The sequence below is a fragment of the Diabrotica virgifera genome, chromosome 10 (assembly GCF_917563875.1).
Source record: "Diabrotica virgifera virgifera chromosome 10, PGI_DIABVI_V3a".
NCBI lineage: Eukaryota > Metazoa > Arthropoda > Insecta > Coleoptera > Chrysomelidae > Diabrotica > Diabrotica virgifera.
The window spans coordinates 48055270-48071310 of NC_065452.1; the positions used below are offsets into that span (position 1 = coordinate 48055270).

At 35.3% G+C, this 16041-nt stretch overlaps 1 protein-coding gene across 2 annotated transcripts in view; it reads left to right on the forward strand.

Annotated features, from left to right (window-relative positions):
• The window catches only part of LOC114330741 (uncharacterized), a 209322-nt gene extending 195190 nt beyond the window's left edge, over positions 1-14132 (forward strand). For both annotated transcript variants that reach the window (XM_050663739.1, XM_050663740.1), the window contains one exon: positions 6797-14132. In XM_050663739.1, the coding sequence (XP_050519696.1) occupies positions 6797-7042 (246 nt within the window). In that variant the 3' untranslated portion in view covers positions 7043-14132. The remainder of the gene's footprint in view (positions 1-6796) is intronic.
• The last annotated feature ends 1909 nt before the right edge of the window (positions 14133-16041 follow it).

Consider the following 16041-nt stretch of genomic DNA (forward strand, 5'->3'; position numbering starts at 1 on the left):
TCTGTCTCGAGCTATTCTAAATAGGTGTTCTGCTTTCTTTATTCCTGTCCACTCCCGGATATTCTTCAACCAAGAGGCCTGCTTTCTACCAATTCCTCTGCGTCCTTCGATTTTACCCATCATAATAAGTTGAAGAATATTATACATAAATAGGCCATCTTTCTATATTTGATGTTATCAAGCAGCTCACGGGTAGCATTTGCTCTCTTAAGGACTGCCACATTTGTCAGCATAGCCGTCCATGGTATTTTTAGAATACGTCTGTGCAGCCACATTTCAAAGGCCTCCAAACGGTTAATGGTGGATATTTTTAATGTCCATGCTTCGACACCATACAAGAGGACTGACCAAATGTAGCATTTAATCATGCGCTTTCGAAGTTGAAGTTGCAAGGTATCATTACAGAAGAATGACCTCATTTTTAAAAATGTCGTGCGGGCTATCTCGATTCTACATTTTATCTCTTTATCTGGATCTAGTTGTTCAGTAATATGGCAACCAAGATATTTAAAACTGGGTACTCTTTGAATCATATGACCATCAACATATAACCGTGAATCTTGATGGGCCAAACGGCTAAATACCATGTACTTTGTTTTTGAACAGTTTATATTTAGGCCAAACTCTTTTCCCACTCTGTCAATGGCATTTAAAAGGTGTTGTAATCCATTCATATCATCACTTAAAATAACTGTATCGTCTGCATATCTGATTGTATTTATCAGAATTCCATTAACCTTCACACCCCATTCCAAATTATGCAGCGCTTCCTTAAATATTCTATCTGAATACAAATTGAACAACAGTGGGGACAGTATACAACCCTGTCTGACGCCTCTTTGTATTTTGCATATTTCTGTTGATTTTCCATTTATGCAAGCTGTCGCTGTTTGACGCCAGTATAATTTTTCTATGATTCGTACATCTTGAATATCAACTCCTTTATCCTTTAGTATTTTAATTAATTTGTGATGTTGTACTCGATCAAAGGCCTTCTCATAGTCAATAAATACAGCAAAGACGTCTTTCCTTTGATCTCGGCATTTCTGCAATAACACATTTAGTGCAAAGAGTGCGTCCCGGGTTCCCAGTCCATTTCTGAAGCCAAATTTTGTTTCATCCTGGTCTTCTTCACATTTATCTCTGATTCTACTGTGGATGATACGTAGAAAGATTTTCAAGGTGTGGCTCATAAGGCTTATCATTCTATAGTCGCTACAGTTTTTCGGACGTTGTTTTTTTGGTAGGGTTATGAATTCGGACTTTAACCAATCTTCAGGGATATCACCAGTCGAATAAACATCATTGAAAAGTTTGACTAGTATTCCAATGTTTTCCTCATTTATGAGCTTTAACATTTCTGTAGGTATGTTGTCGGGACCAACGGCTTTATTGTTTTTTGCCAATTTTATAGCATGTTGTATTTCTGATTTTAGTATTTCTGGTCCTTCACCTTCATCTAAAGTGTCCAGTTCTTCGGGTCTATCATCATTATACAGTTCATTTATATAATTATACCAGGTAGTTCGGATTTCGTGTTCGTCTATTATCATTTTTCCCGACGAATCGGTTATAGTATGTGGAGTTTTCTTATAATAAAGACCAGCTACTTCTCTAACTTTTTTAAACATATTAAACGTATCATGTTTTTCATTCAACTTTTCTAATTCCTTGCATTTATCCTCCATCCATTTTTCTTTAGCTACCTTTATTTTTTGTTTAATTAGTTTTTGTTTTTCTTTGTATTCTGTTTTGTTATCTTTCAGTTTTCTTCTCTGCTCCATCAATTCCAGGATTTCATCAGTCATCCATTGTTGTTTTTTGTGCCTCTGCATCGTTGTCGTATATTTTTCCATTACTTTCCAGGTAAGATCTTTAAACGTGTTCCATATTTCTGTATTGTTTTCATTTGTTGAATTCTTTAGCTGCTTATTCAGGTCATTTTCTATTAGCGTTTTGTTGGATGCTGATATATGTAATTTTGGTGTTTTGGGGTTTTCTTCGACTTTTTTGAGCTTCACTTGGATGTCAGCTATTAGAGGGTTATGGTCTGAACCGATATCTGCACCAGGATATGTCGTTGATCTCTTGACACCATTCTTAAATCTCTTGTTTACTAGAATATAATCTATCTGATTTCTAATTATATGAAGCGAGTTATCTCCTGGTCCCTTCCATGTATATAATCTTCTTTTGTGTAATTTGAACCATGTATTTGCGATTATCATGTCATGTTCTTGACAGAACTGGTATAATCTATCGCCTCTTTCATTGCTCTCCCCTAGTCCATATCCACCTATCAGGTCAGATCTTCGTCCTTGACCAATTTTCGCGTTAAAATCTCCAATAATATATGTGATTTCGTTCCTTTTTAGATTGTTAAGTGTCTGTTTTAATTGACTATAGAATGATTCAACATCATTGTCATATTTCTTTTCTGAAGTAGGGGCATATATCTGGATAACATTGACATTAAATGGTTTACTATTTAATTGGAGTATCGCTAGTCTGTAATTTACAGGTACAAAATTTTTTACATATTTCTTGAATTTAGATGTTATAAATATGCCAACTCCATTCCTATGATGTACGTCATCTTCTACACTTCCAGAATAGTATAGTGTGCCTTCATTTTGTTCACATGTTCCCGCTCCAGGCCAGTGGAGCTCACTGATGCCCATTATATCAATTTTTAAGCGTTTAACCTCTTGAACTAAGTTACTGAGCTTGCCTGCTGCATAGAGGCTTTTAACATTCCATGTGCCTAATCTGATTGTACTGCTAGACATCTTTAAAGTTGTCGTACTTTTTAAATTGTAGGGGTTTCGTGTGGTGACGACCGGGAAGGCCCTACAGTCTGGTGCGCACCCTTCCCTGCCGGATCTTGGTTTCCGAGATCCATGATCAGTAATACTCTGATTATGTTTGGATTGCGCCATGTTAACTTTACTCGGGAGAAATAATTGGAGTGGTTTCCCGTTGCCTTCCCCAATGATTTTTCTGGTGCATTAGGTTTACTCCTGTGGGTTGGATAATCGGAAAGGATTTTTGGATATTTGATAGATAGAGGCACAGATAGATTAATATAGAGGCACAATTCAAAAAAGTAGATTTTTGGGAAATCGCGTTTAAAGATTCTGGTTTCCAAAATTACAGCTATTGTTGTAAATAACATGCTTATTATTTAAGTTATAAATGTGAAATTTGGCAGATTTGTTACTTGATCATTGCACTACAAATAGCAATGAGAACAAAATTAATACAAATAAAAATTCCATTAATTACATGTGATCATTTTCTTGTAAAATCAAAGTTGAGAACACGAATATCAGTACAGAAGATGGAGCAACAAGAACAAAGAGTAAGATGTGACATAGAAGCTCTTCAAACACCAAATAAAGAACTGGAGTACCAAGTAGCCATAAGCAACAGATTTCAATTGCTGGGAGAGGAAGACCAAAATGTAGACCTAGGAGATGCATGGCAGCGAGTGGCATCAGTGATAGAACAAGCAGCGAAAGAAACCATTGGGAAAAAGAGGACTCGCCCAAAACAGAAATGGTTTGAGAGATGAGAACAAAGCAGATTTTCGCAGAACGAGGGCACAGACAAGGCAACTACTCAGAACTAAAAAGAGAAGCTACATAGAACAGCAAATACGGGTAATGGAAATAAGTGGCGAGAGGAATCAAATAAGAAAATTCTTTAGGGAAGTGAAGACAGTCAGACAAGGTGGAAATGTTGGGGTAACACAAGCTATGAGAAATGAAGCAGGTGAACTAATAATGATGGAAACAGAAATCGTAGAGCGATGGAAGGAATACTTTCGGAATTTACTAAATATTGAAAGTGAGATGGAGGAATCAGAGACTACATTTCATTCTGCAGATGTGGAAATACCACCACCAACACTCCAAGAAGTAAAGAATGCAATAGCATGTCTTAAAGATCACAAAGCACCAGGAAATGATGGTATAAATGGAGAATTGATAAAAAAAGGAGGAAACGTTTTACATCAAAAATTGTCTGACATTATTCTCAGAGTATGGCAACAGCAGAAAATACCTAGAGAATGGAATGGAAGCGTTATAATACCCATACATAAGAAGGGAAATAAAGAGCAATTCCGAAACTACCGAGGCATATCGCTTATTAGTACAGCGTATAAGATTCTATCAATTATCTTACTAAAGAGACTCACTCCGTATTCGGAAGATATTCTAGGCGACTACCAATGCAGCTTTCGAAGTGGAAGGTCAACAATAGATCAAATATTTACCATCCGACAAATATTAGAAAAAAACTGGGAATTCAACCGAGATGTACACCAAATCTTCGTAGATTTCCAGCAAGCATATGACTCGATAAAAAGAAGCAGACTATGGCTAGCAATGCTAGAAATGGGAATACCAAGAAAATTAGTGCAGCTCACTCAAATGTGCGTGGTAGACTCATATGCACAGGTAAAGATAGGAAACAGAACATCGATGCCATTTAGTATAACATCAGGGCTTAGACAAGGAGACCCTTTATCACCATTGCTATTCAATTTGGCTTTAGAATACGCAACAAGTAAAATATCGTCTGAACTAACAGGGGGATTCGCAAATCGAGGATCAAAACTATTGTTGGCCTTTGCCGATGATCTAGATGCAGTCGCTCATTCTACAAGAGACGTAAGAGAGGTGTTTTCACAGCTCGAGGAGGAAACAGGTAACCTGGGCCTTCGAATAAATGAAGAGAAGACGAAATATATGCTGGTGACCAAAAATCCAAGACCAAGAGTTAGACAGAACGTAACTATTAATGACCACAACTTTGAAGTAGTAAAAGAGTTTAAATATCTGGGAGCAGTAATCACAGAGGACAATCACATAGAAAAAGAGGTCTCAGCAAGAATAGCTGCGGGAAATAGAGCATTATACTCCCTATCATCATTATTAAGATCTAAGCTGCTGAAAAGACAATCTAAATTAAGACTGTACATGTCAATTATTCGCCCAGTTTTACATATGGGAGTGAAACATGGACTCTACATATGCGAGAAATAAGTAAATTGCTGATATTTGAAAGGAAAGTCATCAGAATGATATTTGGTCCTTAAAGAGATGAATTGACAGGAGAGTGGAGAAGGCGCCGCAATGCTGAATTGGTGACTCTATATGGTACTGAAAACATCGTCAGACATATAAAAGCTAATCGGATAAGATGGGCAGGTCATGTAGTAAGATCAGAGGAAGACAGAGTGCTAAAGACAGTGTTCTTCGAGAGACCAGACGGTAGAAGATCAGTGGGCCGTCCCAGAAAAAGATGGAAGGATGATGTTGAAACCGATCTATCTAGGATTGGGGTACAACAATGGCAAATCGAAGCGCAAGATCGCAGATGATGGAGGGCCATAGTGGATGCGGCGAAGACTCACCCCGAGTTGTAAAGCCAGTCAAGAAGAAAAAGAAGAAGAAGATTAATTACATGTAATTGAAAAAAATACTTTTAAGTTAGTCCCATATAGTACAAAAAATCATAACAGAAATAAGGAAATGTTTAAGTTTGATTCCTTATATTATTAATACTGTCACTGTTTATGCCAAATAGCGATCTATTATGAATTAGACACATTTATTTATTATATTTTGCATCATATAACGGTTCAACTAAAAACTATTCTCTATAATACAAAATGTTAAAATACAAACTAACCAGGATTTTCGTCATAGAAAGACATGTTACTGATTCCTCCCTTGTAGCAGTAAAAACCAGAGGTGGCCGGGGAGAGTGATAGAGAGGCACAACAAATATATTTTTCCACCTATCTCTACCGAAAGTATACGTTTCCGGACCTGATTGTAGGGAGCAAAGTTATACTTTTCCTCCCTAGGGAGGAAAAGTAAAAGTGACGTCATGGTATTTCATTCATGAAATATAACTTATTGACGCCCTGTACAATATCTATTTTCTATTACGTAAGTATCTATACATTTTAACGTTTATTTAAAAAACACCCTGTATTTTGCAGAATGGTAAAAAACAGTAAATTGTTATTTTGATTTAACAATGTTTACATTAATAATTTGACTTATATTTGACAGTTGACAGTTATATTGTACCTACTTGTTAGTTTTAGTTTTAATAAATTTTGTTGGTTAATTACATAAATAAATTCAGTAAAAATGAAAAAATGATTTGTTATTTGAGGAAGGTGGAAAAACCATATGTATGACATGGGAGTAAAGTGCCTTTTCCTCCCTTGAATGATTACTGCCCTCCGCTACGCGTCGGGCAGTAAGCTTCATTCTCGGGAGGAAAAGTAGCACTTTCTTCCCTTGTTATACAAATAGCTATACCGAACCATTTATGTTCTTTTTCTCCCTCTGTCAGCGCTAACCGGTAGAGAATTTCATTTTGTGCCGTTATCATTTAAAATCACAGTTAACACAAATTTTGAGCTAAGCCCTTATATTACTGAGGGTGCGATATGTGGAAAGAGAGGTCTCGGTCGAAGAAGAACATCATGGCTTCGGTCCATCATGTCTCTTTTCAGAGCTGCAGTGAATAAAATTATGATAGCCAATATGAAACCCAACGTTCAGTACTGGACATGGTATGGAGAGAAGAAAGAAGAAACTGCTTCACATCGACATGCCATAGTCTGTTGTTCTGTCCTAACGTAATACATGATGATCAGTAATTTGTTAGCATAATTCGTAATTATTGATGATTGAAATTATACTTATATCTATAATTATACTTAATGATGATTATGTCATTATATTAACAATCAAAACTTTTGTTTCAGGTGTTCCATGTTTGTGCTCTAACCGATGACGGGTTAATCATGAAGAGTTTTCTATGTCCAGAGTCAACTTTGTTTGACCAAACAATCCTCAAGTGTAATTGGTGGTTTTATGTGGATTGCAAGAATTCCAAGAAACTGTATGATTCCAATATTCCCATATCAAAAAGCTATCAGTTGATGAAAGCACTAACATTCTTTTCAGCTTATAAGAACGATAACAAAAACAAAACCAATGATAAAGACTGATAATTTGTAGATTTTAGATTTTTAATAATTTGTACAAGGAGTTATATTATAGTCCAGGAAACGAAGGTTTTCACCTCGCAATTTTTTCGGAATAGATTTGCTTGAAAATGTGAGACTAAGTAGTGGTTAGTCCAAGGATTAAAATCTACATGATGCCGAAAGGCGCTTTTACTATGCGGGTGGAAATTTTTTATTATATTTTGACCGTAAAAATTGACAAAAAAATAATTTTAAGCAAAAAATTTTCTATACACTTTTCTGATGAAATAATAGTATTCGAATTATTCGCTATTATCAAAAATGTACCTTGGTACAAAACAAAATGGTTTTGTATTTTATTATAATTAGGGGTAGTTTTACCCATTAAAAGTTAATTTTTAAAGTGTTGAAATAGTCAATAATTATAGTTAGAATATAAGACAATCATTATTTAATTAATCTGAACAAATTTCACTCTTTTTAAGCTTTTTTATAGATTTTGGTAATAAGGGGTAGTTTTCACCCTTAAAAAATAAAATGCGCCTGTCGGCACAATATATATTTTGAAGTAAAGGGTAAGGAGAACTTAATCTCAAACTTTTATACAAATAGGTATATTCCAAAAAAATTACGAGGTTTTGTGTTAATTTAAATTTCGTTTCTTGGACTTTTAGACACATAGATATTTTTTGTAAATTATCATTTAATCTAATCTATCCCTGTGACTCTTTGTGGAACTAGAAATTTAACTTTTTCATTTAACTGTGTTTGTTTTGTCATTTGTCATTGATTCGTAAGCAAGAAGTCCACAAAGATGTTTAAAAAATTCTCCTTGTAATCAGCTCAATTTTCACAATCTAAGTCTTTGTTGTAATTAAATTAATGAAATATTTTTTAATTTAAATAGGTGACTTGTAGTTTTATTTGTACTTGTATAATATTTATTTTTATTTTTTATTATTTTTCTATTTATATATATTTATAATGAAGAACCAAATTGGTATCTATTAAGTATGTAAGTAGAATAGACACTTTTTTTTATTTGTAATTAACGTGTCTCGACGGCTTCTAATAGACAATTTAATTAATAACATGTTTCTAAAGTTTACCCTTTGTGGGGTTTCAGTATAAACAGCTATTTTGTTGGTATCTGGTGTGCCCATAATAAGCTGCCATTGCCTGAATTTTAATCCCTAACGAATATAGATTGACGCATAATATACATAGATAAAATTATATATTATAACAAAATTAGCGGATATCAAAAACTACCCAAATCGTAAAAATAGTCTTCAAGAGCGCCCTATGTTGCATCCAAGAAATTAATACAAAACCTTGATTGCCACTTTTGAGCTATACAGGGTGTTCCCGAAAATAGTGCGTTTCATTAAGGTATGGATATAATACACAATGTAGAACAAAAAAGTCCTATAACATTTTTTTCTAAAATTAACCGTTACAAAAAAAAATACATTATTCTCCATACAAGCGAACTTTTATTTTCATAAAATTAACTAATCTGACATCACTGTACAAGAACTGTTTGTGACTTAGGTTACTGACACCACAAATGTAGCTCAGATAGGTAGACACCTGCAAAATAAATACACCACCCTATATGTGAAAATGAAACAAAACAAGAATTTGTTTGTTTGTTGAGAAGGAAGATAGGGTTTAATGTAAATACTAAAGGCCCATGGGGCAACTATTTTTGAACTGTGACTTTCGAATTGTGACTTTTGGATTGTGACTGTGTCTATCTTTAGATTTTGTATACATAGTTATCAGATTTAAATTTGCATACTAAAATGTATTTTCGTTTCTTTTTGGCCAAACGTTTAGAAAAAAATGTTATAAGACTTTTTTGCTCTACATGGTGCCTTCTACCTATAAGGAATATATATAATAATATATACTTTATACTTATACCTTTAAGGAACGCACTATTTTCGAGAACACCCTGTATACGCTGGCCTTTGCTTATCTGATACCTAATACGAGTTTTGTAGTTTGGAAAACAACATACTCATTTATTTTTGCACCAATTAATCAACCAAATGGCGGAATTGAGAGCAAGTTAAAAAAAATTAGAGGAACGGTAGCCGAATCATATTTGGATAAAGGTTCAAACATTTTTACAGCTTCAAACATTTTTATGCATGTATGCTAGCAAAGAGAAAATGAAATAAAGTTAAGAAAGTGGGGTTGGATCGCTCACACGCTCTGAAAGATAATTCCAGTATTGAAAAGACTGTCCTAGAGTGGAATCCCCAAGAAAAAAGAAAAAGAGGTCGCCCGGCACAAACTTGGAGAAGATCCATCATGGACGAGATAAGAGGTCAAGGAAAGTCTTGCAATGAGGTGAAGGACTTAGCGCAAAATAGAACGCGATGGCGCGTTTTCGCTGAAGCTTTATGTTCCACTTAGGAATTGTTCAAGAAACATTATATTATATAGTCCAGGGCGCATCTGTTTTGAGATGGACGTTGAGAGGTGACTCAAATTTTTTTGCAGAAATTGCTTGAAAATAAATCAAATAATAATATTTGAGTTATCCTCCCTCTCAAAAAGGTCCGGAACATTGTTTAAATAATCAAAATGTCAAAAAATGAAGGAAAAATTCGATTTTTTTTCGTTTTTTGATTATAACTGTAAAAGTATTCATTTCCGAGAAAAGTTTTACTGACATAAAAGTTGCGTAATTTAATTTCCTACAATATAGAATTGGTAAAAAATTTTAAAAATAGTCACCCTTGCTGCAAAATAGCAATAATTGCGAAAAAACAATACAAAAACAAGTATTCGCATTTTACGTTTTTCAACCATTTATGCTATACTTAGGACCTTCATATTTCACCCAGAAAAACTTTATGATACGATGAAACAATGCTGTTTTTATTAAGATGGGTTCAACAGATTTTTGCAAAATAAATTTTGCAATCCAGCTTTCGCAAAAACAATTCATTTTTTCAAAATGTTACAGGACTGCAAATAAAGCAGATAGCAAGTTGAATTTTTTTTGCTTATAGAAGTGTACTGTACCTTTCATTTGCAATTTGAAAAATTAAAATCGATTAATTACCACGGCGTCAGGAAATTTTTTAAATAAACATTAATTTTATGTCCTACGCGCAGGACAGCGGTGTTCGATTCACACAAGTTGATTTCCACCAAAATTTCTTCTAACCTTTATCTGATATATTATTTTCTTACTCTATATTTTGTTGTATTTTAATATTTTAATTCCACAAAAATCAAACTAATTTTAATATTGTTTGTGAAATATTGTTTAAACAATTGCATATGTTTAAAAATAATAAAATTTTATTCTCTGAGTGAAAGTATATAAACAATAAAGTTTTTGCTTATAAAAGTGTTATTTCAAAGGATAGATAGATGTGTTTTTATTTTGCAATAAACAAATTTATTTATTTATACCGAAATGTAATAAAAATTAAAATGTATCAATCATTATCAAAGGTCTTTGGAATGCCCAATAAGAGCAAACTATCCGCTATCCTGCGCGTAGCACCAATAATGAATGTTTATTTAAAAAATTCCTGACGCCGTGGTAGTTAATCGATTTTAATTTTGCGAAATTTCAAATGAAAGGTACAGTACACTTCTATAAGCAAAAAAAATTTCAACTTGTTATCTGCTTTATTTTCAGTCCTGTAACATTTTGAAAAAATGAAGTCACCTCTCAACGTCCAAATGTGCTAATATTTTTACAGATGAGCCCTGGTCTAATATGCTAGCAAAGATCGACAAGGCGGTGAGCTGACACGGCAGTCCGCGTCTGGGTCTTAATGAAATTTTAAGCAATCAAGCAAGCAATAGAATTAAACTCAGCCTATGTGTGAGACATGCACATCATCAATCATAATTAAGCCGCCCTGATTTGTCCATTGTTGAACATAGGCCTCCTCCAGATATTTTCATCTTCTTCTGTTCTGCGCCTCTGCTATACAATTGGTCACAATTCTTTTGAGGTCGTCGGTCCATTGCGTTGTGGGTCTTCCTCGGCTTCGCTTGTCTGCCCGTGGTCTCCATTCAAGCAATTTTTTGTCCATCTGTCGTCTTCAATCGAATGTCCAATGAGACACCTTTTTCAGCTGATGCTTTTGTGAGAGTTAAGGTTTCTGCTCCGTATGAGGACTAGTAGGACGCACTGGTTAAAAGCTTTCCTTTATAAATGGATTGGTATGTTTGTTTTAAACACGTCTGTCATGTTTTCGAATGCAGCCTAACCTAAACTTATTCTTCTGAGTAGCTCACATGTTTAAAGAAACGAAAGACAACGAAGAACAAACAAATTGGACCTGGAAAAACTGAAGATTCAGGAATGTAAAGAGAAGTTCGAAGAAGAAGTCGCAAATGAGTTAAGGACGCTAGAACTACACTCCATAAAGGGCAAATGGAGTAATATCAAAACAGAAGTACTGACAGCAGCAGCGTTCACCCTGGGAAACAAGAAAAATGAGAGAAGAGGAGCATGGTTTGATGGCGAGAGTAGACAAGCGATATAGGAAAGAAATGAAGGACACAAGACGGTACATAACAAGAAGCACACGGGAAAGGCGAACATAATTTGAAGTCGCAAGACGAAAAGCAGACAAGATAGGTAGAAATAAAAAGAGAGCCTATGAAAATGGACAAATAGAAAAAATGGAAGAGAATTTCAAAAAACAACGAAATTAGAGTGGCTTACGAATACCTAAAAAAGATAATAAAAAGTGGGTATAAACCACAAATAAGTCTATATAAAGATGAAAGTGGGCAAATAATCAGTGACCAAGAGAAAGTCGCAGAAACCTGGAAGCATAATTTTCAGACCCTACTTGGGACACAATTAGACATGGACGGTGAAATGGATACGAATTACATAGAAGAGAATGAAGTAGAGAATGGAGTAGAAGCTATTAAGACCCAGAAAAACAATGAAGCCCCGGGAGTTGACGAAATACCAGCAGAATTGTATAAAGTAGGTGGCGACCACCTAGCAAGTCACATTCACGCGCTCATCAAAGACATATGGCAAGAAGAGAAAATACCCGACGACTGGAAGAAAAGTATAGTATGCAGTATGCCCGATTTATAAAAAAGGAGACAAACTCCAGTGCAAAAACTACCTTGGAATTTCTCTACTATGTAGGGGAGATATGCCTGAGACGGCATACTTTTTTTTTAAATGTTTTGTAATCGATAATCGATAGAGTTTGACATGTAATAAAAATCAAAGTCAGTGCTAGGAACATTTACATAAATATAACATTATTTTTTAACAATGTACATATTATAGTTTTTTTCTGAAAAAATAAATTTAAAAGTATTACATGTGCCATCTCACCCACATACATGTGGGTAAGATGGCATACCCTTGAAATAAAGGCACTAATCTCGACATAAGTCACAAATATTTTTTTTTGTAGTCTTGGGTACACCGGCACATTCGGAATATGACCACTGGCCACAAATTTGGTATCTTAGTCAGGTTTCTCGAGAACGAGATAATGAAAAGGGGCCATTACAAAAAATGCAAGCAGCATATTCCTCGTCACTTGTCTCAACATCGACGGAATCGATTTTGTGGGTTCGAATTCCTCTTAAAACGACCCATAACTGTAACGATAAACTTCAGTCATATAACAAAATTAATGCAGTGTAAAAATGCATAAGAGTGAGATGGCATACCTATGCCATGCCATCTAATCCACCTGCTTACTATGCCATCTCAGGCAACATTGCAATCTTACCGTTTTTTTAACCTGATTTTTCTTAAGCACATTTTAAAGATATAAATCGATACAGGCGTGAATGCATAAGGTAAAAGAACATCACAAAATTTAAAAACTTAACTCAGGTGTAAAGACTCGCGAATTATAATGTGATAGAGAAAAAGTCAATAAATATTTTGTCCTACTTAATTAACATTCCAAAGGCTACTGTTGTCAAAATAAAACTAACATGCATAAGTTCAACAATGTTGACAAATTTTAACTTGAGTGGAGGAACTGAAAACTGTCACACTAGGCACCAAATTTGGAATAGTTTACGAAAAACACTGGATCAAATATTTACAGTCAAACAGATCTTGAGCAAATCATGGGAACACGACATTGATGTCCACAACGTGTTTGTAGACTTCAAACAGGCATACGACTCAGTCAAAAGGAACAAACTCTACAATATATTGGCTGAATTGGCAATACCACACAAGCTAATTAGACTCATTAAAGCCACAATGAATGGAACTGAGGCATGTGTACGAATACAAAACCACCGGACAGTTTTTTCAAAATTTTGCAGGTACTAAAGCTGGGAGATGGGCTGGCCCTAACTTTGTTTAATCTGACACTGGAGTATGCGGTTAGGCAAATGCAAACTGGACGAGGAAACCTACTGACCAACCGAACGGTTTAACTGGCCGCTTATGCCGATGGTATTAATATTATAAGTAGAACATCAATAGGAGCACAGGAAACATACTCAGAGTTAAAAGCACAAACAAAAATGCTAGTTCTGGAAATTAACACAGAAAAAACAAAAATAATGACTCAGACGAGAAGAAATATAGTCCCACAAAACATTATACATGGAGATGACATTGAAACGGTTGGAAAGTTTACATACCTGGCAGTAGAAATATATGCCGACGGATCAGAAAATGAAGAAATACGGAAAAGAGTAACGCAGGCAAACAGAGCTTACTTTTCCTTCTCCCATATATTTTGGTCTAAAAGTGTCCATCAAAATACAAAGATGAGAATATATAAAACTTTAATTCGACCAATAACATGCTATATCAGTGAAGATGGGTCCTGAAAGAAACTTCCAAAAACAAACTCGACACATTCGAAAGGAAAGTACTGAGGAGAATACTAAGACCTGTGAGGGAAAACGGAATCTTCAGAAGTCGATACAACAACGAACTTTATCAACTTTATAGGGAAGCAGCCCTGTCAGACTTCATTAGAGTACAAATATTGCAATGGGCCGGACATGTGATAAGAATGGGAGAGGATAGGCTACCAAAAAGAGCACTGAATGCCAGAATGCAGGGAAAGAGACCGGTTGGAAAGCCAAGAAAGCGCTGGGAAGACACAGTAAACAGCAACGCACAAGCCCTTTTAGAAGTCCGTGTATGGAGAAGAACAGCCACAGACAAGCAAAGTGGAGGCAAAAAATAAAGGAGGCCTAGGCTCAATTTGGGCTGTAGTGTCGTAGAAGAAGAAGAAGAAGCTCACATGTTTGGTTGTCTCACGTTAACCTTATTTCGCGACCCAAATATACATATTTCTCCACAAGTTCTATGGGTGATTTCTCGATTTCTATTAGGTCATTGGGGGCAAGATTGGTCATCATTTTTGTTTTGCCATAGTTTATCTTTAAACCGACTCTTTGTGTTACTTGCTGTAGATGTTGCAGCATAACTCTAGCTTCTCCTAAGGCTGCACTTATATTGGATCCGTATTTCTCCGATCCGATCAGATCCGATCCGATCCGATCCGATGTCGGATTGAAAACAAACTCAAGGTACCTATTAAACTAAAAAGGGGTAGTTCCCTGGGTTGGCTGTATACCTTATAGTTAAACAAACTGGAATATGAAGTAAAAACCACTTCTATGTAAAAGATATATTTACTAAAAAATTTTTAAAATCCCAATGGATTCAATAAAATGAGTTCATCAGAACGTTTTCAAACCTATCGGTCCATCATCAGTGAATTTGGATACTTGCAAAATAGCCCCAGAACCAAACAATGGTTGTGATTATAAATAAATCTACATTATGTTAAAATAATATTAAAAAGGCTAAACGCCGATGTTCAGGGATTAAACCTCTGGGAACATGGTGAAACTCTACCCGAGAACCCAATCAACCATCACTTAGTAGTCATCGTTGACCGAAGATGGTTGATTGGGTCCTCGGGTAGAGTTTCACCATGTTCCCAGAGGTTTAATCCCTGAACATCGCCGTTTAGTCTTTTTAATATTATCTTAACATAATGTATATTTATTTATAATCACAACAATTGTTTGGCTCTGGGGCTATTTTGCAAGTATCCAAATTCACTGATGATGGACCGATATGTTTGAATACGTTCTGATGAACTCATTTTATTGAATCCATTGGTATTTTAAAAATTTTTTAGTAAATATACCTTTTACATAGAAGTGGTTTTTACTTCATGTTCCAGTTTGTTCAAGGTATTAAAGCGTAGTGCCTACACTGCCTTGGAAAGCCCGATCCGATATCGGCCGATATCCGATCGGCTTCCCAATACAGTGTAGGTACTACGCTTTAATACCTTGAGTTTGTTTTCAATCCGACGTTGGATCGGATCGGAGAAATACGGATCCAATATAGGTGCAGACTAAGTCGTCTGTTATCAGAACAATGTCATCGGCAAATCGGAGATATTATATTTACATCGATGCTAATACCCTTTAATTACCACTTTAGTCTTTTAAATGCGTACTATATGACTGTTGTAAGTAGTTTTGTCGACAATGTATCTCCCTGCCCCAAATATATGTCGATTTTTATCTTCTCAGTAATGCAAAACTTGTTGCATTTTCAGAGGGAGACGTGCACACCCCTTAGAAAATGACAAGTAGGTGTTCTAACTCATTGGAGCGAGGGATATTGATTCAAGTAGATCAGGATCTGGAGAAATACAAACAGAATGGCTGAAGTCTGAGTTTATTGCACTTCCAAAAAACCCAGGAGCCAAAAAATTGCGAAGAATACCGTACGATAAGCCTGATGAGTCATCTCCTAAAATTGTTCCTAAAGGTTATCCATATGAGAATTTACAAGCTATGTGAAAGTCAAATTTCGCCCAACCAGTTCGTGTTCATAAATGCTGTTGGTACGAGAGACATTTGTTTTCAATACAAGTCTTATTCCAGAGATGCAGAGACGTCAATTGCGACGTATACGCATGTCTGGTTGATTACGAGAAGGCGTTTGATCAAGTACAACACGCCAAGATGATGCAAATAATAAAAGAAGC